Here is a 26490-nt window from a genome sequence, read left to right as displayed (position 1 = left end):
TGTTTAGATATAAAGTTCAGCTGTATACTAAGAATGATGGGTCCTCCTATAGCAAATGCCGAACACAGCTGTATCCTCAACATACAGTTTTTCTTGAAGTCTATTTTGATGAAAAATTGAAACTAAGCAATCACTATCTCCTAGATTTTGTTTCCAATTTTGTATTGTTTTCTGGAAGAGTAAATCACCAAGTAACAATTTATTTCTTACAGTTACCATTTCAACTCTCTTCATAAAAACTGGCTAGGCAAGGCACATGCCTATAATCCCGGCATTTGGGAAGCGAAGGCAGGGAGGACCACAAGTTCAAGGCAATTTTCAGTTACACAGAATGTTCAATGGCAGCCTGAGCTTATATGAGACCCTGTTTCAAAAAATTTTTTTAATCTCTTCTATTTAATATGGTAAAATACAGCTGTCATATGAATAATGAATAGTGGGGTTGACAAGCTACAGTTGAAGGACACTGTAGAAAGTATATGAGCATATTCACAGACACACGCTAAAGCACCAACAGCGGATGCCCTGTCCCTCTACTTCTGGGATTGACACAGTACTTGTCCCTCTCTAATAGGCGTGCAGGTCTTCCTTGAAGTTATCTTACCTTTTGTAAACTGGACCTGTCTGATGGTGGAATCATCTCAGGAGTGAGAATATGAGGAGGGTCAATGCCTTTTATTAGCTTTTGATTGATTAAATGAAAAGCCAAGGCAAACTGGTCTTTTGAAAGCTTCCCACAGTCCTTTGTGTCACATAGTGCCCTACACAAATAAACAAAACAGTACATAAGTGCTACAATTATTACCCCAAAACTCCAGGAGAAAAAATATGACTATAATTTAAAATTAAAAACCAATCAGCTATGAAAAAAAGGCAGATCACAACCTGTTCAAAACTAGCATAAATGTTATAGAGGTGGACCACATTAAGATGCTAAAAAGATATGAAAGGCTCAGGAAACATCACAGAAGAGAGAGCAGAAAAAAATGTATGAGCAGAAGATGGAGAGAGATGCTGCGAAGTGCTGTCTTCTGGACATGACATGGCTGTTGCCTTCACAAGCACAACAGCTGTGGTTACCCATACAAAACTGAACCAGTCAACACTGCAGCACCAACAGGAGAGACGCACACGAGGCCCTAGCCTTAACTGAAGTAGTTAATGGCTGCAGGGGAAGGGAAGTTGTTTTTCTTCAGTGAAGTAGCTGTGGATAAACTGTACATGACCCAGTAAATGTCCTTACACCCATGTACACGCAAGCAACCATAATTACGCTCAGGAGGATAGGAAACAAATAAAAACATAAAAGTTAGAAGGAGATAGGGAGTGAAGAAGAGCTCCAGAACGTAGAACGGTGGTAATAAAGGGTAATGGAGTGTGTGAATAGTCAATATATATTAAATATATGTATGAAATTGTCAAATAATGAGTTTTTTTAAAAAAATTTAAAGAGCACCAGAAAGCACAATAAAACTTGTCAGTTGGAGGGAAAGAATGAATGTTTTATTTTATCTGCCTTTTCTTTCTTCTTTTTAAAGTTCAGCTTTTTAAAGGCTTACTTTTTTGAAAGTCAGTGTGGCCTGATGCAAAGACTAGAGCATAGTATTAAGCCAAATGTGGATTCCATCTTTCCTCTTTATGTCTCCTTATAGCCTCAAACAAAACCTTTTGAGGTCTCAAGTCTTAGTTTATTCAACTGTAAGTAAAGATATCCACTTTGTAAGGCACCATGAGAAAGGCAACATATAACTAAAGCCTGAGCATAGCAACACACCCATTTGTGACAGCTGCCATTTATGTGTGTTTAACCTAGGTGCTTATAGGTAGCAGATTATCAGCTCCACAAGTTTAATCTTTTTCAGTCTTAATACTCATCACTCTTAAGACAGACCTACTATGCTCTGTTCTCTTCAAGTTTCTCTCTGCAACTTTCTGTGTTTGTTTCTTCTTAAAATTTTCAAGATAACCTCTGGGTCAGGGTGGTGGCAGGCATGACAAATCACTTTCATATCCATTATCATATATAATATGAAATGCACTCCCAACAAACAAGTGTCATGCAAATGCATAATGCACATACATCTTATAGGAACAGGCAGGTACACTATTTCTTCTATTTTATTTAAATAAAATATTATCCTGTTCCAGGCGTGGTGGTGCACGCCTTTAATCCCAGCACTCAGGAGGCAGAGGTAGGCAGATCTCTGTCAGTTCGAGGCCAGCCTGGTCTACAAAGAAAGTCCAGACCAACCAAGGCCACACAGAGAAACCCTGTCTCAAAAAAGCAAAACCAAAACCAAAAAAACAAACTATCTTGTACGAACCTTACAAATAAAACAAAGCAAAAACTCACCTAGTTAGACTAATGTATCATTTAGCAACTCCCCAGTCCAAAAGTCTGTACAACTCAATGAGCACATTCAGTCCTGTGAGCACAGCCATTCTGATCACCTGCTTGGGTACTTATCCTCCATAATTAAATCTAAAACCTATGACAGAGTTAAAACTAGAAGCCCACATTTTACTCCCTCTTTCATGACTCATGTGTTCTTCCTTATCACCCTTTCCTGCTCTCCTCACTACATGAGATACTGACTATTCCCACATGCATGTCTGTTTGCATATGTACATGTACACGATACAGGCAAAGACATACAAGGAACAACACGCACTTTTCTTTCTGAGATTAAGTAACCACAATATCATACATCTGTTTTCCTACAAAGATATTTGCACCCCCGTTTATTGCTGCTCTATTCTCTATAGAATGAATGGGACCAACAGACCTCCATCAACAGATAAATGGTTAAAATAGGCATCTATAAAAATGAGACTACTATTCAGCTTAAAAGAAAAATGAAACCTCTCTCATGTGTGTGAGTGTATGTGACATGGGGGGCGGGGGTCTCATTCATTCCAGGCTGGTCTTAAAGTATGTATAGCAAGGTAAGATCTGATCTTTGGATCTTCCACTTCCATGGATACAGAGGTGCATGCCACCACACCCAATTTATGTAATGAAAGGGATCAAACCAGGCCCCCTGCACAGGAGGAGTTATGTCCCAGCCTAGAGATACTATTTATTAAAGTGTTTAAATTTCAGCTATCTGAATTCTCTCTTAAGACGACTCCCAGAGGATAACCAGCACAAACAAATGTTGCACGCTGACAACCTAATAAGTAGCTGATGCAGTCAGCTTTCAAAAGCTTCAAGCAAACAGATTATTCTTGAGTTGTGGAACTTTGTCTTTTTTTTTTTTTTTTTAATTCCGTTCTTGAATTTTTGTTCATTATGCATAATAATCCTCCAAATTTGAATTTCCTCTATAGAAAATGAAACATACTAACCTGTTCACAGAAGTAGTAAAATTTGTGAATGTATAAAACTAGAGTTTTATACAAAATCATATATACACCAGAACACATACTTTAAAAAAAATAAATTCTTACCAAATGTGGGCTAGCAAGGCAGAAGGTAAACCTGTTTTCAGAAAGGTTTCACGGACCTCCAGTCCAGATACATATCCATCCATATCCTTATCAGTTTTCAGAAAGATTTCATCATATTTAGCCTTTTCTGCAGGGGATACAACCCACTGGAGTAGGAGAAAAAAGTTGTGTCAAAATGAAGCCAGTACACATCTGATTCTCTTTCCAAGCATATCAGTGTCTATCAGCAACCTTAACAAACCCACCAGATATCCTTGATGTCAGTGCACTGCCTCCCACACATCACAGCCAAACAGTACCAACAGAAGGCAATAGAATTAAAGTCATTAGGACATTTACAAATGCCAATCTAACATTTTTAAGTAGCCAGTGAAGTCAAGCACAACTAAGCCTGACCTATGAATTCCCACACTAAAACCAGTAACTGGCAAAACCTGAATAAACAAATTATCTAGATAATTCCCAAGCTTTAGTTTCTAGTCTCATGCAGCATTCTTGCCCAGAGTGGAACTCGCACATGCTGTCATTAGTTGGCTTTACATAACCTGACAAGAGACAGGTCAGAGGAAGTAAGAATTGATCAGAATAACGTGATCTGAAGAATCAAGACTAACTACAGATTAAAAACAATCATTATGACGGGGCAAAGCCAGTTAAACATCCACAGGACTAAGGAGCACCTGCCTTCTTTGGGCATCATGTTATGCAGGTTCAATAAAAGGGAGTGCAGCATCTCTGATTGCTCCTTCTATCTTTATCAATCACATCCATGGACTTTTTTAAAGCAAAATCCTTTAACACTGGTAAATCTCTACCTGTCTTAGCATTGCCTTGGGAGGTAAAGTGCCTACAGGTGGTAAGGGCTGGCAAGATTCCGTGGCTGCTGCAGAGTGGATCAACCCCATGGAGCCTGATATACTGACCGTTTTTCTCTTAGAAGGTGGCATCAGGGCTGGAGGCAAGGACATTGGCACAGGTTCTTTCTCCAGTGCACAGTACACCAAAAACATGGCCTTGAAGATAAACAAAACAGTCAAATATATCTAAAAATTATTACAAAATCCACTGAGCTAATCCCTGTTCAACAATAAATCATTTTCAATCTGTCTCAAATACAGACCGTAGCTAAGACTCTTAGCAATGGGAGATTTGGAGCCTGAATCAGTCCCCTCCTGTAACCACAAAAGACTTCCAATGGAGAGACTGGGACACCAGCCCAACCATAGAACCTTAGACCTACAATTTCTCCTGCCAACAAGATACGCAGAGGTAAAGATGGAGCAAAAATTGAGGTAATGGCCAACCAGTGACTGGCCCAGCTTGAGACCTATGCCACAAGAGAGAGCCCACCCCAATACTATTTATGATATTCTGCTATACTTCCAGATGGGCACCTAGCATAATAGACATGTGAGAGGTTTCACCCAGCAACTGATAGAAACAGATGCAGAGACACACAGCCAAACACTAGGCAGAGCTTGGGGAATTCTATACAAGAGGACGAACAAAGGATTGAAAGAGCCAGAGAAGGCAAGGACACCACAAGAAAACATACAGAAACAACTAACCTGGGCCCATAGGGGCACACAGAAACTGAACCACCAACCAGAAAGCATGCATGAGACAGACTTGGGCCCTCTGCACACATGTAACAGAGGTGCAGCCCAGTCCTCACGTGGCACTCCTAACAGCAGCAGCAGGAGTGGGATCTGACTTCTGCTGCCTGTCTGCCTGGGGATCCTTTTCTCTTAACTGGGCTGCCTTGTTAGTCACAAGAGAAGATGATGCGCCTAGTCCTACTACAACTTGATATGCTAAGGTGGGTTGATGTCCATGGCAGAGCTTCCCTTCTCTGAGGAGAAAGGGAGCGGGACATAGGGGAAGGGAAACGGACAGGAAGGGACTGGGAATAGAGGAGGGGAAACTGTGCTCAAAGGTGTAAAATTAATTAATTAATTTAAAAATATGTAATATATATATGATTTTCTATGAGAAATTCACTCATTGAGTTAATCACAGTTCAACAACAAATCATTTTCAGGCTGTCTCAGATAGATAGATAGATAGATAGATAGATAGACAGACAGACAGACAGACAGACAGACAGGATAAGATAAGACAAGATAAGGTGTAGACAGACAGACAGACAGTTTTAGACAGGGTTTCCCTGTGTAGCCCTGGCTGTCCTAGACTTGCTCTGGAGACCAGGCTGGCCTTGAACTCCGAGATCTCCCTGCTTCTTCTGTCTCCAGAGTTCTGGGATTAAAGTTGTGAGTCACCATTGCCTGGCATCTCAAATCTTTTTTAAAAGAGAGAAGAGAGGAGAAAAGGAGAAGAAACAAAAGGAAAAAGGAAGAAAAAATAAAGAACTCAAAGCTAAATACTTCTTAAAAAGAAATACTCAGCAAAATCTTAGAGGCATACCCTTCAATTGAAGTTCTTGTAATAGCAAAGAATATAAGAATTAGTAGAAAATGCTGTCTATAAAGAAATCTCCTAATATACAAAATCCTCACAGAAATGAATATACCATAAACTTTAGTTCAATTAGAAAAATGGACAAAGAGTATGAAACAACTAATTTACAAAAAAAAAAAAAGGACACCATGAACAGCCCATGCTTTAACATATAAAAGCCATACTTAAGTTCACTCTCAAACTAAAACTGCAGATTAAAATTACAGTGGGTTAACATTTAGCCTAAGTGGCAAGAATCCCAAGTTCCACGGTGTACTTGGCAGCTGAACTGTGGGGAAAGAGGCACGGTCAGGCGTTGCTAGTGGGCACTGAAGGGTAACAGATGCCACTTTAGCAGGATTATTTGGAGCAGAGGGCAGCTGGGCAACAGACACAAGATACTTTGCCATAAACCACCCTGTAGCCTCTGTTCTCAAGTGCATGTATAAGCCACAGCCTCACTTAACTTTATACATCTTAAGAGACTGTGGATCAGACACTTATATAAGAGGCATTACTACTAGCCTTTATCTAGCGTTAGAGCCTTTCCACAATTTGTGGCCTCTGGTGACTGAGGTCCTTTTCTTTGTCTTGTCATTTATGTATGCTGAAGACATATATAATATATATATAATATATATATATTATATATATATATATATACACACACACATAAAAGACTAGTACATAATAAAAAAATAAGCACAAAGTATTCTATGAGAAAATAAGTCCAAAGATCTAAAGTATACTGATAACATAAAAAAGTATAGTGCTGAACATACACCTCCATTGTGTGTGTGTGTGTGTGTGTGTGTGTGTGTGTGTGTGTGTGTGTGTGTATGTGTGTAGTGTGCTATCTTCTAGGGTAAAGAGAAATAATTATTCACAACCTGTGTACATTTGGACCAGGAAATTCAAGGATAAACCAGAAATTTTAAAAAGTAGCTGCTCAGAGAAAAACTACATCAGTTGAGGGCACAGATGGATCTTTTTCACTATCTTTTCGTATTAATTTTCATCTATCAGAATGTACTACCTATTTTATATTAATATCTACAGCATGTATATTAAAAAGCACTCCCTGCCTATAGAGCATCCCAGGATATAATCTGTCCATTTTACTTACTTTTTCAAAACTTAAAATGTTTGTGTGTATCACTTGTGTAAAACACTATAACTTCCCCCATGTTAAAGGTTATAAGACACCTTTCAGACTCTTCAGAAGATGACATTTCTATAGCTTTAAAAAATAAAAACTATATAATAATAGAAAGATAATATTTTAGTCCTGTGAAATCACTCAGTTACATGGAACCTCTGGAAGGATTCCTGTAGAAACTGGGAAAGAGTGTGCATTACTGATTTCCTTCCACTGAAAATTAATTCTCTCAGGAGGAAATCTGCTTTGCGCTCCTATCTGAACTTCTAAGGTTGAGTTTTATAGAGTTTTCAAATCAGTATTGGCTGAGTACTCAGTACAACTGTGACCCACAATTTCTATGAAAGCTAATATTTTGTAAATAAAGAAACTGAAGTTCAAGGATGCTAATTTGCCTGATACAATGTTTTAAAGAAGCATAGGTATGGTACATGAAGTACATGATGTAAGAAGCCTATAACCCCAGTGCTCAGGACTAAGCAGCAGAGGACTGAATTTGAGGCTAGCCTACGTCATATGAGCCTATCTCAAAAAATATATTATATTATATTATATTATATTATATTATATTATATTATATTATATTATATATACATACATGGTACAAACCAGGATCTACTAGGTACAGAATTCTTGCTGGATAGAAAGAGATTCATCAGCATTAACAACAGCACCTGTGTAATAACTTGCACTGCCACGGTTTCCTTTATAACTGGAAAAGCTAACCCTGACCTGTAGACCCAGATTACAGTGGCATCAGAATGTCCTGGACAGCTAAGTAGCTCTATAATTGGAATTTTGCAATCAGTAAAGCTGGCAATGGGCCAAAGACTCTCCATCTCTAACACGTTCCCAGGTGACTCTGATACTGTGTATCCAGGGATAGCCAAACCAAGCCTTTTCCACACACCAGACAAAAACAACAAGAATTAAATGTCAGTTTGAAAACAGATGGATGCTGTCTCCAAAAACTTGACGCTCTAGAAAGGGTGGGAACACCCTTGCCAGCCAAATTCATAGTGAATATAGTATTAGATTGGCACTTTGCTAAGAGAGGTGACTAACATGCCTATAAAGGTCAGCATTCTTGTTGCAGATGGAAGCCATTTCCTGGAAAAGTGGACAATAAGCAAAAAAAAAAAAAAAAGGAATGCTTGCCATCTGCTGCCAATAGATAATACATTTCTTTTCTAAAAGTTAAAAAAGTTATTAATTTCATGTGTCTTGAAAATAGCTGCCCTGACAAAACTAAAGCCAATTTTTTTCACTAAAATATTAAAGGCAAGTAGATTAATTTTAGTACTGCTGGACTATGACTTTGTTTTCTTAATGTACTGTTTTTATCCTAAAGGAAGATTGCAACTGAAACAAAATCAGCCACCACATCAAAGGACCCCCTAACCCCACCTGCTCCCATGTGTGCCTGTGCATGTGAAAAGAGATAAATGCTAGTTTTCAAACTGGTATATACTAAGCGAGTACAGTTACATAGAAAGACACTAAACTAAAAAGCTTTTAGGATATCTTTTTATTTAAAAAGGGCACATATCCTTAACCCCAGAGCTTGGAAGACAGAAGCAGGTAAATCTCCAAATTCAAGGCCAGCCTAGTCTACAGAGGGAAGTTTCAGGACAGCTAGAGATACAGAAAAACCCAGCCTCAAAAACAAAACAACAACAAAAAACCAAACAAATGCCAGGCATGGTGGCGCACACCTTTAATCCCAGCACTTGGGAGGCTGAGGCAGGTGAATTGCTGTGAGTTCTGAGGCCAGCCTGGTCTACAAAGTGAGTCTAGGACAGCCAAGGCTATACAGAGAAACCCTGTCTCGAAAAACAAAACAAACAAACAAAATAAAACAAATAAAAAACCCACCAAAAGTTAATTAACTAATTAATTAAAATACAGCCATCACAAACAAACTTTACATGGGGTGCCAGGGAAAGAAAGGGCTTAATTCAGGATTACTACCGACTACTGACTTTGAGTGTTTTTCTCTTTGTGTTTAAGCAGCATTATTGTTCCGTGGACATCAATCCAAGGGACTTTTATATCCATCATCTTTATGGCACACTAACCAAGTATCTTTCCTAAGTACCTAAACTGAGAAAAAATGATGGCAAAAATGTACACATTGTCTTACTTATTAAAATACATGCATTCAACTATAAATTCTGAAGAAGCTAACAGCTACAATCTGATGGGCATAAATTAAAGGATAAATTAAAATGGGAAATGTTTCCCAAGGCAGGTGGCACACACTGTAATTTAAGCATGTAGGTAGCCCATTAAGTTCAAGCCCTGTTTTAATAAAAATGTCAGGAGATATGAGTGTGGGAAGGTTGTCTCGAGATAATATTTTACATTTTAAGAATATTTAGTTACTTACAACTGCAAACTCATCTCTGTCAAGCTTTCCATCATGGTCAATGTCACTCAACTCCCAAACCTTAAAAAAGATAAGTGAGAAAAATTAATGCTTTTTTATTTTGTGTGCTATTTACAGACAGAAAGAGAAAATACACTAAAGGACTATGTGTATTTGACAGGCATGGTGGCACATTCCTTTAATCTCAGTACTCAGGAGGCAAAGGCAGGTAGATCTGAGTTCAAAGCCAGCCTGGGCTACAAAAACAGTTCCAGGACAGCCTGGGCTACATAGAGAAACTACCTCAAAAACAAAACAAAAAAACTGCCCAAGTATTTACTGAGTACCTAGTGACCCCAGGGTTAGCAGCACAATTATTTTTGGCAATGTGATGGCAGTCATCACCACCACAGCACCCAACAGTCTATGGGTCTGTAACAAGCATTAAGTATATCACATACACATCACATTCAGTCTTTGGGACCCTATCACCTAAGGACTTCCCCAAAGTCACTAACTAAGAAGCAGGGCAGCAGAGATTGGACTCTGTAGCTGTTTACTCAAGGAACCATGGAAAGACGTGGGGGTTTAAACAGAGTGGTTACAGTTCAAAACATGAAGGAAGAAAGGAGAGAAACCATATTGGAAACAGCACAAAAGTGACAAAGAGTAGGGAGAAACCAAGATAAGATTAGCAAACATGAATTTATCTTAGCATTTTTCAAAAGCCTGTATGCAACAAAAGAAAAAGCAGACGCAAAATTGAGCTTTTAGCAAAATCAAAATTCTTAACAAAGTAAAAAAATTAAAGTTTCAAAAGCATTTAGGGAAAAGGCCTAAATATGAAAGTAGGAAATTCAAGTTAATATTTATGATTTCATCAGACATGATGCTGAGGAACAATGTAAACACAGAGCTAGGAATAAAGGTATCAAATTATGGACAAACACATGTAAGCAGCTGAATAAAGAAAAATAATGTCTGATGACATCAAGATATAGTTTTAATCTTACAAACTGGAAAAAGCCACCGAGATGATGGTGATGGTGACTGTACAGCAATGTCACTATGCTTAACATTACTGAACAGGTAACACGTGAACTATGTATGGTCAGGGGACATAGCTCAGTTAGGTACTTGTCATACAAGCATGAGAAACAAGGATAAGGAAAGAACATGCCTCAAAAACAAAACAGAAAAAAATAGGCAAGAAAATAAGAATAGACAGTTCCTGTACAGCAATAGCTGAGGCTTCCTCATGCACACACATGCGAGCACACACATACAGAAAGGAAACATTCTGTTGTTGTTGCTGTTGTACAGTTTTGCTTGCTATAGTACAAGACAAAAACAAAACAAAAATGACAAAAGGGGCTAGCCTGACAGTTTAGCAGGTAAAGAGCTTGCTGCCAAAGCTAACAACCTGAGCTCAATCTCCAGGACTCACAGGGTGGAAGGAGCTAACCAATTCTCCCAAGCTGTCCCCTAATCTTCACACTGGCACACTGTGGTACGTGCCTGTGGAATGCGTGCGCACACACTCACACACACGCACACACACACACACACTCACTCACTAATTACAATATAACTTTAAAAAGACAGAGGGAAAGTAAAGGAGCCTGAGATTTAAAGGTCTTAGTGAGATCAAAGAATTAAAAGTTTTACAAACATCTAGGGAAAAACGTATCAAAAAATCTAGTGACAGAGCAAATTTATGATTTCATATATTCTTTAAAACAAGACCCTATAATACATAGGATAAGGCAGAAAACATAAAATACAAATGGTCTGGGCCTGGAGAGAAGGCTCAGCAATAGAAAGCACTTGCTGCTCTTCCAGAGGACTTAGGTCCTAGCACCCAGACGGTGGTTCACAAGTTCCTGTAACTCCCAGTCCAAAGGATCCCACACCCAGTCTGTACTCTGTGGACACTTAATTTACATGTTACAAATACAGAAAATTCTGTACTGACACACTTTAATAATAAGATCTGTTTGTTTATTAAGCAATGAGCTATTACTGCTCCTGGTAAGTATAAAATCAGAATATATAATAACTGCATCTAGTACAATATTGTAATCCCAGCACCCACGAGGTTCAGGCAAGAGATTCTTGAGTTTCAGGCTAGCCTGAGCTACACATTAAGACTATCTCAAAGCCGGGCATGGTGGCACATGCCTTTAATCCCAGCACGTGGGAGGCAGAGGCAGGCGATCTCTGTGAGTTCAAGGCCAGCCTGGTCTACAAAGCGAGTCCAGGACAGCTAAGGCTACATAGAGAAACCCTGTCTCGAAAAACAAACAAACAAACAAAAACAAAAACAAGACCATCTCAAAACAAACAAACAAGGCGCATTTAAAGTTTGCCATCTTACTCTTCCAAGGATTTCCACAGGTAACTTAGAGTTGAGCAGCACTGGCTTCACTTTATCACCAGACAAAAATCCATCCACTGGGCTTAAACTGTCAAAAATTGCATCGTATTTGGCTTTATCTTCAGACTACAATATGAAAAAAAGATGACAAATTAATAATCATGAGAAGAATTTAACTGCACATACAAAAATTAAATCCTCAAATAACAGATAGGGTTTTAAAAAAAGATTTATTTATTATGTATACAATGTTTTGCCTGCATGTGTGCCTCCCCAACTGAAGAGGGCACCAGATCTCATTATAGATGGTTGTGAGTCACCGTGTGGTTGCTGGGAATTGAACTCAGGACCTCTGGAAGAGCAACCACTGCTCTTAACCTCTGAGCCATCTCTCCAGCCCCAACAGATAAGATTTTTAAGCTTTCAAAGTGTCTCTACTAAAAGCCTAGAATCTTTGCTTTTATATTGTCAGGTTAGAACCAGACAATTTCAGAATCAGAATGATTTGAGGAACACTAGTCCACTCAAACAGACCTACATACAGCAAGAAAGCAATTTAGGGAAAAGACCTATCTTTCAATTCAAAGAAAGAAAATGTTTTTAAAATTTGACACAAAATGGCTAACAGAGCTAAGGTATTCCTCAAGATTTTAAATTTCAATATTTTCCCTACACTCCTTGCAAATGTACATGGGAGCCCAATGCAGAATCAGGTATTTTGAGTGTAGGAAGAAAGGTATTCTTAAGTAGAAAGCAAAGGGATGCAGTAAACTTACTCACTTTTACAGCCCACGGGAGCTCAGCGGCTGAGGTCGCACTGGTTAGCAAAGGACTACTGGAGTCATGCTAGGAAATAAAGGGAACATATTGTTCAAGTCCTCAGACCAATAATCAATTAAGAAAATGTAGCTTTTGCATTTAAATATATGTGTAAAGCGCTGGATATCCACACTATTTTGCTTTAATTAGACCTTCCTCTAATGTGCACTGAAATAGAAACATTTTCAATTTGCCAAACTACTTCATAGTGGAACACCTAAAACAGCTGTAAAATTTCTGCTACAACTAAGAATAAGATAATAGACATCTGATCTGAATGTTAACAAAAATACAGCCTTTTGATGACTTTCCCCCTGTATTAGTTAAGAAAAGCAGACTAGAAAAGCTTGTTTAACACTTGTGCGTCACTTGCTTTGACACCTAGTGGTGGTACACTCAAGGTACTACTGTCTTTATCTGGCTGAAAAGACAGGTGAATATATTTGGAAAATCTCTATATTGTACCAAGCCAAAAAATACCCGTGACACTTTGTAAGTCATGTCTAAACAGAGAAATATGGACATTTTATTTTATTTATTTATTTTTTAATATGGACATTTTAAAAACTGAAGTTAGTATTTGAACTTTGTTACTTTATTTTATGTGTATAGGTATTTTGCCTACATGTATGTATGTGTACCACATGCATTCCTGGTGCCCATATAGATCAGAAAAGTATATTGGATCCCCAATACCTCAGTTACAGATAGTTGTAAGCCACCATGTATGTTAAACCTGGATCCTCTGGAAGAGAAACCAGTGCTCTTAGCTGCTTAGCCAGCTCTCTAGCCCCCTGAAGTTAAAAGCCTTCATACTTCTAAAATATAAAGTTTAGAAAGAAGAGGAGTTGGAGAAACCTCAGTGATAAAACAATGTGGCCCTAGATTTAGCTCCAGCAGCACCAAAATTTAATTCAAAATTAAAACAACAGCTATTAAATTTCTGAAAAGGTTTGGGGGTAGAGATGATAGCTGTATATTTTAGAAATTTCCCAAACAATAATAACCAAAACATTGTAAAATTAATACATAGCTAAACAGATCAATAAATAAGAACAGAAAAATCTAGAAAAACATCAAAATGCATATGGCAATTTACATTGCTGAAGTGGCATTTGAAATTGATATGAAAAAGATTGATAATTCAATATACTTGTATTAATTCTATTTCGTAGCTATCATGAAAGAATGAATCTGAATCTACACTCACACCTCCATCAGAAATAACAAATATAGAAAACAAAAAAAACAAGTTTTAGCTTGACTATTTATTTACATAAAACAATTTTGTTGTGAGGGTAAAAAAACAGAACTCAGTAAAAGATAAATGACAAATTGGAAGAGTATATTTGCAAATGATATCAAGAGTCGACTTTCTAATTTTAAAAGAACTTCTAGAATTTAATAAGAAAAAGAATAATCGCTACAGAAAAATAATCACAGACTAAAATTAAACATTTCCACAAGCTGAATATAAGCCATTCAATGTCCTAAACAAACAAACAAATAAACAACAATTAATCAGCTGGGCAGTGGTGGCACACACATTTAGTCCCAGCACTCAAGAGGCAGAGGCAGGCAGATCTCTGAGTTTGAGGCCAGCCTGGTCTACAGAGTGAGTTCCAAGATAGCAAGAGCTACACAGAGAAACCCTGTCTGGGGGTGGGGGGGGGTTGGGGGGGAGGAAGAGGAAAATTAATCAACCTCATCCACCCACAGATTAAAAAGACAAATGTAGACGTTTACATATTTACATACCATTTGCCACCAGGCTGACAAGAATCTGTAAGTCTGACAACAGTATGCAAATAAAAGCACAAGGAAATTGGCATGCCAACCAATCAATGGTAAAAGTGCAAAACCTTTTTTTCTTTTTCTTTTCCTTTTTTAAGTTAATTTATTTCATGTATACGAGTTCTTTGTCTTCATGTACACCAGAAGAGGATATCAGATTCCATTACAGATGGCTGTGAGCCACCATGTGCTTGCTGGGAATTGAACTCAGGACCTCTGGAAGAACAGCCAGTGCTCTTAACCGCTGAGCCATCTCTCCAGGCCCAAATCTTTTTTTCTTATGTGGGTCAGGAATAAAACAGCTTTGGCCACTAAACCAGGCATCTAGCTAGGATGAACAAAGAACTGCTATCTCCTCTGCCCCTGACTGACAGAAGAGCACCACTACCGACAAAGTGTCTCTTTGTCCATTGCCACCAGGGGTTACAGGCAAAAACTTTGAAGACTTTGTTCTTGAGAGTTTCTAATTACATTTCTGCATATGGAAATGAAATAAACAAAATTATTATCCATTATATCATTTTTTCCTTAAAAAATTATCTTCACCAGGCTGCGGTGGCACACGCACTCAGCAGGCGGATCTCTGTGAGTTGGAAGGCAGCCTGGTCTACAAAGCGAGTCCAGGACGGCCAGTGTTATTACATAGAGACACCTATCTCCAACAACAACAAACAAAACATGTAAGCATCTCTAAAAAGTGTTTGTTTTAAAGGGTATGGAATCAAATACATAAAATGCTATTGTTGTAAAATTAAGAAATGCATATTTATATTTCTTATATGTACATTAACTCTAAAGGACATATAGGAAACTAGTAACAACAGTAGTTACTAAGAAATAAACCAGGTAGTTAAGTGATAGGGATTAAGGAAAAAAAAAAAAAAGAGTATGTTACTTTTTATTTCAAATCACGTGGTATCATTTTTTTTAACTTTTTAAAGATTTATTTATTTATTATTATTATACAGTGTTCTGCTTCCATGGACACCTGCAGGCCAGAAGAGGGCATCAGATCACATTACAGACGGTTGTGAGCCACCATGTGATTGCTGGGAACTGAACTCAGGACCTCTGGAAGAGCAGACGGCACTCCTAACCTCTGAGCCATCTCTCCAGTCCAAGTATCTTTTTTTTTTTAAGTATGAATATAGTAAATGTTTGTGTATGTTTCTGTGTGTAGAGGTTAGAAATTGGCTTCAGGTGTCACCCTCATTCGCTGTCCACTTGGTTTACTTAGGCAGGATCTATCAATTACTCAGAGCTCAGAGTTCAACTAGCCAGCACGCCCTGGGGAAATTCCACCTCACATGCTAAATTCTGGGATTACAGGCAGGTGCCTGTCTGCCCAGCTTTTTATGTGGTACTAGTGAGCTGTCCTCATACTTACAGGGCAAGCATTTTATCAATGGACCATCTCCCCAGGCCTAATATTTTTAATTAAATAAATTTTACATATAAGATTGTTTCTTACAAATCTTGGTGGAGGAACAGCCAGGTTCAAGCTACTTAGTGAAACTTCCAATCCATTCTGGGCACATGCCACAAGCCGTAAAGCAACAAAGAATTCCTGACAAAGAAAAGCATAAATGTTAGGAGTTTTTCTCCCAGTCTACCTTCTTTTAAACCTACTTTATGGTATGAAAATATAAAATAATGACAATTTTCCCACAGTATTATGTAGCAACAAATATAACAGTACATTTGCTTCAAAGGTATTTGCTTTAAACTTGAGAAAAGAAACATGTACAAAGATTTTTCTAACATTATTAGTAAACAAAAGCAATTTAAATAAAACTTTAAAGAATATTCAATTTCACTAAAAGTGATGTCTGTTAACAGAGAGGCATCTGGGTGGGGGAGCCTAAAATGAGATAATAAATAATTATTATCAAAAGTTATCTCTAGAATGGGAGATATAATTTTGAAATTGGATCAGTAGTCTAAGAGTCAATTACTGATATTCCAGAGGAGCTACAGAAAACAACTGGCAGCATCTAAAATAATTTAAACTGTTTGACTTAAAAATATTTACAAATCTTCCCCAAAAGTCCTTATACTTTAAGTCTCAATTCAAGAGTATTAAGTAAAGAAATGTAAAGAATCTGAATTTATTTGTGTTCAGTCCTTCTGAGTTAGACAGGTTTGAAAACAACAGTGGTGTTTTATCGCAGTTGTATCCTTTCCAGGCCTCAACATCCTAGTTCTGTTGCTGACTCAGTGATTCGCTTTCTAGCCTCCCATCATTTTCATCTAACCCACCTGTCCCTCCTCTCTTCTGGCCTTGCCAGCTATTTGCTTTATTCAATACTTGCAGCTTGAAAATTTTCAAGAACCTCTCCTTGGGACTGGGTAGAGTCACGTACATGAGACCCTTGGTGTTCGTGTTCGTGTTCTCCTCCTCCTCCTCTTCTTCAGCTTCTTCTCCTTCTCCGCCCTCCTCCTCCTCCTCCTCCTCCTCCTCCTCCTCCTCCTCCTCCTCCTCCTCCTCCTCCTCCTCCTCCTCCTCTTCTTCTTCTTCTTCTTCTTCTCTCTCTCTCTCTCTCTCTCTCTCTCTCTCTCTCTCTCTCTCTCTCTCTCTCTCTCTCTCTCTCTGTCCCCGTGTCCGTCCCTCCCTGCTGTCTCCCTCTCTTTCTCTGTCTCTCTCTGTCCCTCCTTGCTCATTCTGTCTCACTGTCTCTCCCTTTTTTCTCATTTACCTAAGAAGTTTCTGTATAATCAGACTTCAATTCTCACAGCTGAGAAACTACCGCCCAAGTCACAGCCTCCTGGCTTTTTCATCCTCCTTACTGTCTTAGTAGCTCAGGCAAAAAAAAAAAAAAAAAAAAAAAAAAAAAAAAGATGCTTCAAAGCTCTTCTCATCTACACAGCACCATGAAGCATCCCTACTTCTCCTTTGACTCCCACGTCTCTACTGCTGAAGTTCTGTTTGCACCACGAAGCATTCAACCACTCTTAAAGAATCAGATCCATTTCCACAGTGTGGATACGCTCTGGAGTGAAATAATTCTCCATTAAGTTCTAGCTCTGCTACTTAACGCTGCAAAGCCATGAACAAATTAAATAAAACTGCTCCCTAAAAGAAGGACAATTGAATACTATCTACCTGGCAGTGTATTAGGAACAATGAAATAAAAACTATTCTGAAGGAGGAAAGAACCAAGTATCATTTTGTCATACAAATTCAATACTGGTTTCTTTCTTTCAGAGGATACCCTAAACAGTATTATCTTTGGGCTGGGGAGACGGCTCAGTGGATAAAGATAAAGTGCTTGTCATGCAGAAGTAAGGACTGAAGTTCAGATCTCTAGAGCACGTATAAAGCTGGATGCAGTAGCACACATTTGTAAACCCAGCATGCTAAGGCTAGAAGAGGGGCGGAGAAGGCAATCTATATAAGCTTATGGGCCAGCTACGCTGGCATATGCAGCTAAAAACTACAAAGAAATGCTGCCTCAATCAAGGCTGAAAGTGAAGACTGACACTTGAGGTTGTTTTCTGATCTCCACATGTGCACCAGGGCATACATGGATCTGTACTCAGACACACACAGGAACATGCACACATACATACACACACTAAACACACACGTTTTTTTAAAGTACGCCTTTGCTATAGTTTGGATCTTAAATGTCCCCCCATATACACCAAGCTCATATGCTAAAGACGTGGTCCTGGATGGTGTGACCAGGAGATGAAGAAACTTCAGGAGGCAGGGTCTACATAGGTACTGAGGATGGGCCCTTGAAGCAGATATTTGGGCCCAAGCCCCTTCTCATTTTTTCCTTCTCAGCAGCAGTGAAGTCAGCAAGCTTTCACTCACCGTGCCTCACACTACTTTGATGGTCTGCTTTATCACAGACCCAGAAACAATGTAGCCAAATGACTGTGGCTAGAATTTCTATAACCCTGAGTAAACATAAATCTTTCTTCAAAAAGCCAAAACAAAACACTATGGCTTCAACGTAAACTCAAACGTCAACAGCAGACCCATTTATCTAGCAACCTGGATGTAACAAAGACAGCTCCAACTCACCCACTGTCCAGGACTACCAGTGAAGAAGTTAATTATACTATAAACTCCTAAGAGGAGCTACGTCTGTCATCGTCACCTCGCACTTATAAAGCCTGGTTCTTAACTCAATCAACACTTGCTGACTGAGTGGACCATACCTGAGTGCCCTATGCGTCCTCGGTTCCTTACCCTGGCCTTTCTGCCCAGAACTTCCAATGAGGACTACTACAATCCCGTCCTGAAATCCTAATTAAGACTCTGGGTGTTCTTGAGACTACAGATGACTTAGCCATTGGGAGCACTTGCTGCCCTTCCAGAGGACATGGGTTCAATTCCTAGCACCCACATGGCAGCTTATAACTGTCAGTAATTCCAATTCCAGAGGACCCAATGCCTTCTTCTCACCTCTGCAGGCACCAGACACACATATGGTACAAGAACATGCACAAAGTGCAGGTAAAATACCCAAACATATAAACTTGTTTTCATATAAGAGGCTGGGTATTTTGACTCTATCATCTAATTATTACCGGCATGCCTTTTCTAGTTTGGCCTTGTTTTAGCTATGCTCATAGGAAACATGAGCTTTACACAGTGGATGGTAAGCAAGAGTGTCAGGACACAGCAAACTTTCAGCAAGTCAAGCCTAAAGTACATACACGGTATTCAATACCTTTGGCTATAACCACTTTTACATATTTATAGATTAGAGTGTACTTCCATCTTGTAAAACACTTTTTGGTTTACATGTAAGAAATAAAACCTACCCAAGAATTCAGGTTTAATTAGCCCAAAGATTTTTTTCAAAGGTCTGGACTTATATATAGTAACACTTACTTATAAAACCAATGTTTATTTATGACCTTGTATACTCAAGAAATTTATTTAATAAGACACAAAGAACCAAGTCTGCCTATGGGAGATATAAGCTTCCAAAACCAATGTGTCAGCCAGGCATGGTGGCACACACCTTTAATCCCAGAACTCAGGAGGCAGAGGCAGGCTGATCTCTAAGTTCGAGGGCAGCCTGGTCTACAAAGTGCAAAATGAATTCAGAGCTACACAGAGAAACCCTGTCCTGAGAAACCAGAGGTGGGAGGGAGAAGGAGACACGGGGCAGGGGGGGATGCTTTCAGGACATATGGTCTTGAAAAACAAACGTTGAGCTTAAATTTTTTTTATAATCTGCTGCTTTTTATTTCAAATTAACCAAAAATTAATTCATATGAAGCTCTCAATCTTACTTGTTTGTTCAGGACACCTTTGCCATCTGTGTCGGCTAAATCCCAAATCTGAAATTTAGGGGGGAAAAGAATCAATCAATCTCTCTATATATTTTAACCAAAGTCATTTAAAAGATAAATTAAATCCCTGTACTTATAACTTCATGATCTATGTAGACAGATCTAAGAATCATTAAAAATTATTCAGTGTAACTCTTTCATGGAGACATGAAGGCCCAGGTTAGAAGATCTGGTTTAAGAACATTAAAGGAATAAGGGAAAATTTAAACCAAGCTCCAACTTCTAGTCAAACGCCCTTTGACTAGCCCAGGGTTTAACTCTGAGTCAAATGCTGTCTACTGAAACATACTATCCTGACTTTAATTCTTACTAAGATAAATGTTTCCCTATAGAGGGTTAATGTTTATCTGTCAATTATAAAATTATTATTCAAGATTTTTATTAAATGTCAATATAATACATAACAATTTGGCAAAAGCCAGGCTTTCCACCTGTTCTTTCCAATCCCTCAATCCACTTTGTACATTAAACAGAGGCAGCTCTATAAAGGAAGCAGCCGGATAGATCCAACTGTTTGAATGGGTAACAAGGTTCCTATTCTGTACTGTATCTCCCCACAATACCCAAATTTACAATTACTTTCTCATTTCACCCTAATCACAAGTCATGTTTCTAAAATGCTCAGCATCACCTTAATTTTCAAAAGGATAAATTACTACACCGTAACACACTATAACTGCTTCTATGACTCAGCTCTATCTTGCATGTTTGATCGCATGCTTCTGAATGTATCTGCAGTTCCACTCTGCCTCTACATACTCATCATAGCACAGTTATAATGAACACATGCTACCTTTCCGAGAATCAAGTCTGGAAGCCCTGATTTTTTCAGGAATGCAGCAGCATCTGAAGCCAACACCCTTCCAGTGTTGCCTGTATCAACCTGAAAAGACAGAAACGGGAAAACATCACAAAACACAAAATCAAAATTATCACCACTTAACTTCTCTGTTCCCCTCCCTACCTTAAAAACTGGAACCAGAACTCTGCTAACAAGGACAAGGACTCTGCAGAGCCTTGTAAAAAAGCTATCATCTAGACAGGAGCCAGTTTGCAGAATACGTGTCTATCACTATTATACAAGTAAAAAAGCAGCTCAGGAAAAGCCAATGAGTCGAGTCAGAACATGAACTTCTAACTACACATTTTTATGATTGTCATTTAAATACCAATATATATATTTTAAAAATTACTTCCTCCAGGTCTTCTGACAAACTGGAATAGCTATGTATATTATCTGACTCTTGAAACAGTTTTAGATCAACTGCTTTTATACTTTTACTTTTGCTTTTATACAATTGTAATACTTAAAAAAAGGAAAGAAATGAAACAGGACCAGCTCAAAGCCCAGCAGTACGTCATAACAAACTTTTAAAAACAGACTGCATAGTTTCTGAAGTACATTAAGAGAAACACATCATTTTAATGGATGGGGACTTTGCTTTAAGACAGAATGTGGTCACAACAAATAAAGAAAAATACAACCCTCATTTTTGTAAAGACTTGCTAATTTTCTATTTGTAAATATGAAAAGTAAATCTTAAAAAGTCATGGGGAAAGAAATATTATGCTAGGATATTCACGAACTAGCTATGTTTCTAAATTAGTTAAAAGACTTTTATTGTAAACAACACAAAGTATTCTGCACAGCCCAGTCACAGCAAAGAAACAAAAGAAAAAAACCTTCCAAAAACAAGAACAGGCCAGATCAGGCCCTCAGCAAAAAAGAAAGAACTACCTAATTCTTCAATATTGGGGGAAGAAGGAAGTACAGAAAGTGTCAGGAAGCATGCCTCTAGAACTCCCCAGAATTACTTTTCTTTGCCTACTTCCTGACTGTGGTAGAAAAGGAACATTAACACCCAGCCTCCTATTTTTCCTTCTTCTTTTCTGTTCTTTTTCTGCTGTTTTGAGGGTTGGAGGGGTTCTTCTTAAATATTTTTAAAGTTATTTCTCAGTGTGTGATGGAGGCAAGGACATGGCATGTGTGTGGAGTCAGAGGGCGACTTCTGAGCATCCACTCTGTCCATCCACCATGAATCGTGGGGATCGAGTTCAAATTATCAGGCTTGTACAAGCACCTTTACCTGAGAAGCCATCTCACAAGTCCTCTCTCCTGTTCTTTTTTTTTTTTTTTTTTTAATCTTTATTTTGGTTTTTTGCTTCAAGAGTCAAGGCTTCATGTAGCCCAGGCTAGCCTTAAACTCCTGACATCCCACCCCACATCTCCACTTCCCGAGTGCTTGGATCACAGGTGCACCATTCTTTTTCTCTTTTTTAACAGAATCTCATTATGTAATCCAGGCTAGCCTCAAATTCATGACTTTCCTGTCTCAGTCTCCTGAGTGTAAGATTACAGACACCATGCCCTATGCTGGTTTAAGTTCTATTTTCCTTCCTTTTACTGAGACAGGTTTCATGTATGTAGCCCAGCCTACATCAAATCCACTGTATAGAAGATGACTCTGATCCTGCCTCTACCTCCCAAGTCCGAGGATCACAGGTATGTACTACTACACCGACCTAGGCAAACCTTAAGGATGTCATTCCCCAACCCTCACTAGCACCCCAGCACCTGGGAAAGAACTTGGAGCAGCCTGTTCGGTGCATGCAGTAAGGTACACCTTCAGTTTCTTCTTGGGCTATCTCAATACGTAATCAGTAGGACCCACTGCAATCCCAGCACTGGGAGGCCCAGGAAGGGCAACAAGGGAAATCTGGCTATGTAACAAGACTCTGACTCAAAAAATATAAGGCAAAACAAAAAGCATGCTCAACCCTGGCATGGGTGCCTGTAACAGTGACCTCAACACTTGAGAAGTGAAGAGGACAATCAGAAGGACCAAGGTATCCTCAACTACACCATGGGTTTGAGTCTAGTCTGAAAACTCAGCCTAAAGTCAAACTGACCATGGTGGCATGTACTTGTAACCCCAGCTATTCACGAGGATGAGGATGAGGATGACCTGAGTCCTCAAGTCCAAGACCAGCTTGAGCAACACAGGTTCTTAAGAACCCCACTCTTAAGAAGTGTGTGTATGCATATGCTTAAAATTAAAATTACTTAAGACTCTACAAATTTTTAAGAATTAGATTTAGAAGCTGCTAAGTAGTATATAGTTCTAGACTTGCAAGTCAAATCCAGAAGGATCTCTATATTGGCTAATTAGTATTTGCTAAAATGACGTAGACAGGCAAGTCAAATGAGAGCAGCCTTTTCTAATAGTGTGCAAGTTTTCTGTGAAAACGATTGAATACACAGAAATGAGTAAATGAAGCTGCACTGTAGCACAACAGTTAGCCCAGCCCTTGGAAAGCAGAGGCAGAAAGAATTGGAAGTGCAAAGTTATACTTTCTACTTAGTGAGTTCAAGGGCAGCCTAGTCTACATAAAATTGTCTCAAAAAAATATCTTTTAAAAAAAAGGACAAAGAAAGAAATGAGCATTTAGAAACCATCTAGAACATCAGGACATTATCTGATCTAAAATATATGTTCCTGTTTAGCTTTTTAATAAGGCTTTTAAAGTCTGTGGAATGAGAAATTAAATTATAGAACTCTGTTATAATGCAAATGATTCCCATCCACACAAATGCAAATGAATTTTCTGGCTGAGTTTAAATCACTACGATGCATATTCTCATTTTCACTTTGAATATTTTTCAAGGTTGGGTATCACAAACTCACACTGGCCTCAGACTCACTATGTAACCAAGGATTATCTTGAACTCTTGATCTTCTTCTTCCATTAAGTGCTAGAGTAACAAATATCGTCACATCTGGCTTTTGTATTCTTAATTTTATAGCTGAGTGTCTCCCTGAGTAACTATCAAAATCCTTGATACATGTTTTGTTTGCTTGGTTTGTTTTATGGTGCTGGGGATTAAACCTACGGCTTTGTATATGCTGAACATGTAATCAACCAAAGAGCTACACCTCAGCCCTATGCTCACTTACTGTGTGGACAGCCGTGTTTCCTGTCTATAACCTTCACTGTAATAAGTCAGGTGTAGCGGCACACCATAACCTCAGCACTAGAGGCCTAAGGGCTGCGACAAGCTAGACAACACTCCGGGCCACCAAACAAACAACACATAATACTTATTTCTATTTGGCTTACACATTAATTTGGATATTTGTATCTAAATGAATACATCTAAGTTCTATAGATTTTTTTAACATGGATATTTAAGGTAATTAAATTCTCTTCGTTTTTTCTGAGAGTTAATAGCTAGTGTTTGATGTATGCCTGTAATCTCAGCACCAAGAGATTAAGGTAGGATTATTTACTAAAAGGTCAGCAGAGACCACCTAGTAGGACTCTCTCAAAACAAGCAAACAGTATCAAGTATTCAAAGTTAGAGGTTAAAGCCCAAAAAGTTGAAAGCATGATACATCAAGCTTATCTAGTGACTGATCATCTACATGCATATAATCAATAATTGATAGCATATTTTATGTTCAATTCATAATACAAATATAATAAAATCTTACCTGTCTATAGTATTTTTCATATACAGGATTCCCACTTGACAACTAAAATAAACAATAAATAGTAATTATATTTTATTCAATAACTCCTTGTGATACATTTGGCATTCATTCAAAAGATATTTGAGAAACAAAGACAAAAAGATAAAAAATAACATTCATTTCAGGAAGATTGGGATTTTTGTTTGTTTTGGGGGTTGGGGGTGGTTTTGGTTTTGGTTTCCTTCTTCTTTGGAGACAGGGAGGAGAATGAATAAACAGTCACAGGGCTATAAAGAATCAGGAAAAGCATAATTCTACCAGAAACCTAATACATAACAAAAGTCTGTTTAAAGCTCTCTTCAAAATGTTCATCCTCTACCCAAGTATCCACGGTACTTAAAAATCAATTCAAAATGTACTTCAATAAAGTAATCAATAGAGAGCCAGGAATGCAGTACAGTAGGAAAGCACTTGCCAAGCATATAAGAAGGCGTAATGACCACAGCACCACAACAACCAACCTGTGGTACACAAACTGGTGTACTAATGATGATCTGATGTCATCAGATTTGAATTGCTTACACGCAGGCAGTGCCACTCGTTTCACACCCCACTTCAAAGGGCTCCTTGTTCAGCTGATGAACATAATAATAGCTCATCTGAAAGGCAGCCTAAGAGTGTCAATGCTCGAAAGCTCAAGTTTGTCTGTATAGAAAAATTGAAGAATGCTCAGGACAAAGAAAGCTATCTAAGAAAGCTTAAGGGGTGACAGGAAAGCAAGAACTTAAAATTATGAAAGGAAGAAAAGAGGGTGACTCTATTAGAGATAACACACATGCACACAATTAACAAGGCTCAGCTACGTCTGTACAAAATACGAATAAGTATCAGCATGGTAGTACATGCCTGTGCACCGAGTTGAGGCCAATCTGACCTATACAGTATGACCATGTCTCAAACACACACACATATATACCAAGGGGGGAAAAAGAAGTCATGAACAAGAGATAACAATGTAACATTTTGTAGAAGACAATATATAAAGGGCATCATCTATCTATCTGCCATAGCAGACACTGTATTCATTAAAGAAGTGAGGGGGGAAGGAGACAAACTCAGGAGTGGCACGTGTGTGTGTGTGTGTGTGTGTGTGTGTGTGTGTGTGTGTGTGTGTGTGTGTGTAAGATCTAACAGTACTTACTGAAAGGTGAGGGAGAAAAACAACATGGGTATAAACAAACATGCACAGTATGGAATATCAATATATATTCAAGGTAAACTATGTGTATACCAAGCATGTCCATATAACCTGTAGTTTCTGCTTCTCCAGAAAAAATGCTTTTTTGTTTTGTTTTGTTTTGTTTTGTTTTGTTGGTTTCTGTAGAGCAGAGTTTCTCTGTTTAATAGCTCTGGCTGTCCTGGAACTTGCTTTGTAGACCACGCTGGCTTTGAACTCACAGAGATCTGCCTGTCTCTGTCTCCCGAGTGCTGGGATCAGAGTTCACTTGTCAGAGGATCGGGTTCCAACTCTGGCTTTCCCACTGCACACCACTTTGCTTCCTAACACGTCCATGGACTGCCCAGGACGGTCTTGATTCACAGTTTGTTGTTCTAGCAGTGCATTCAGCTCATTACTATCTCAGATACCTCATTTTTTTAAAAACGAACTATTAGCTGGGCATGGTGGCACACGCCTATAACTAGCACTCAGGGAGGCAGAGGCAGATGGATCTCAGGGTGTTTGAGGCCAGCCTGGTCTACAAAGTGAGTCCAGGACAGCCAAGGCTACACAGAGAGACCCTGTCTCAAAAAAACAAAAAACAAAACAAAAACAAAAAACTACCCAAAACCAAAAACAAACAATATTTCTTTACACTTACTGTAACTCAGGACGGGCTTAGTATGCTTTCACTATATACTAACTCCTAGCCAAGGTATATGCTAGTAGGCTTAGGCATTTTAACAAGTGAAACAACTGACAATGTTTGAAAGACAACTGATAATTCCATTTTGCTGTCCTGATTCCTTACAGATTCAGGAGAATACCTCCCTTTCGAGGAAAGCAAACAGAGACAGTAAGGAAGAAGCTTGCTGCCAAGCCTGACAACCTGTGCTCCATGCCAGGATTCACACGGCAGAGGAAGAGAACTGACTTCCGCAAGTTGTTTTCTAACCTCTAGACGTGAGCCAGCACATGCCCCATCAATATATAAAATATTTTAAATTTTTAAAAAAGAAAACCAACCAGACTCATTTAAAAATATATCCTCAGACACAG

At 38.6% G+C, this 26490-nt stretch overlaps 1 protein-coding gene across 1 annotated transcript in view; it reads right to left on the bottom strand.

Annotated features, from left to right (window-relative positions):
* The window catches only part of Eps15 (epidermal growth factor receptor pathway substrate 15), a 104649-nt gene that overhangs the window by 59846 nt on the left and 18313 nt on the right, over positions 1–26490 (bottom strand). Inside the window, exons 2-11 of the mRNA XM_051171955.1 lie at positions 24234–24275; positions 20534–20623; positions 19681–19728; positions 15896–15991; positions 12592–12657; positions 11812–11937; positions 9456–9515; positions 4374–4463; positions 3451–3596; positions 605–761 (exon numbers count right to left, since the gene is read on the bottom strand). Coding sequence (XP_051027912.1) covers positions 605–761; positions 3451–3596; positions 4374–4463; positions 9456–9515; positions 11812–11937; positions 12592–12657; positions 15896–15991; positions 19681–19728; positions 20534–20623; positions 24234–24275 — 921 coding nt within the window. The remainder of the gene's footprint in view (positions 1–604; positions 762–3450; positions 3597–4373; positions 4464–9455; positions 9516–11811; positions 11938–12591; positions 12658–15895; positions 15992–19680; positions 19729–20533; positions 20624–24233; positions 24276–26490) is intronic.

The sequence above is a fragment of the Acomys russatus genome, chromosome 29 (assembly GCF_903995435.1).
Source record: "Acomys russatus chromosome 29, mAcoRus1.1, whole genome shotgun sequence".
In the NCBI taxonomy this organism is placed as follows: Eukaryota; Metazoa; Chordata; class Mammalia; order Rodentia; family Muridae; genus Acomys; species Acomys russatus.
This window is presented reverse-complemented; position numbering and strand designations above follow the sequence as displayed.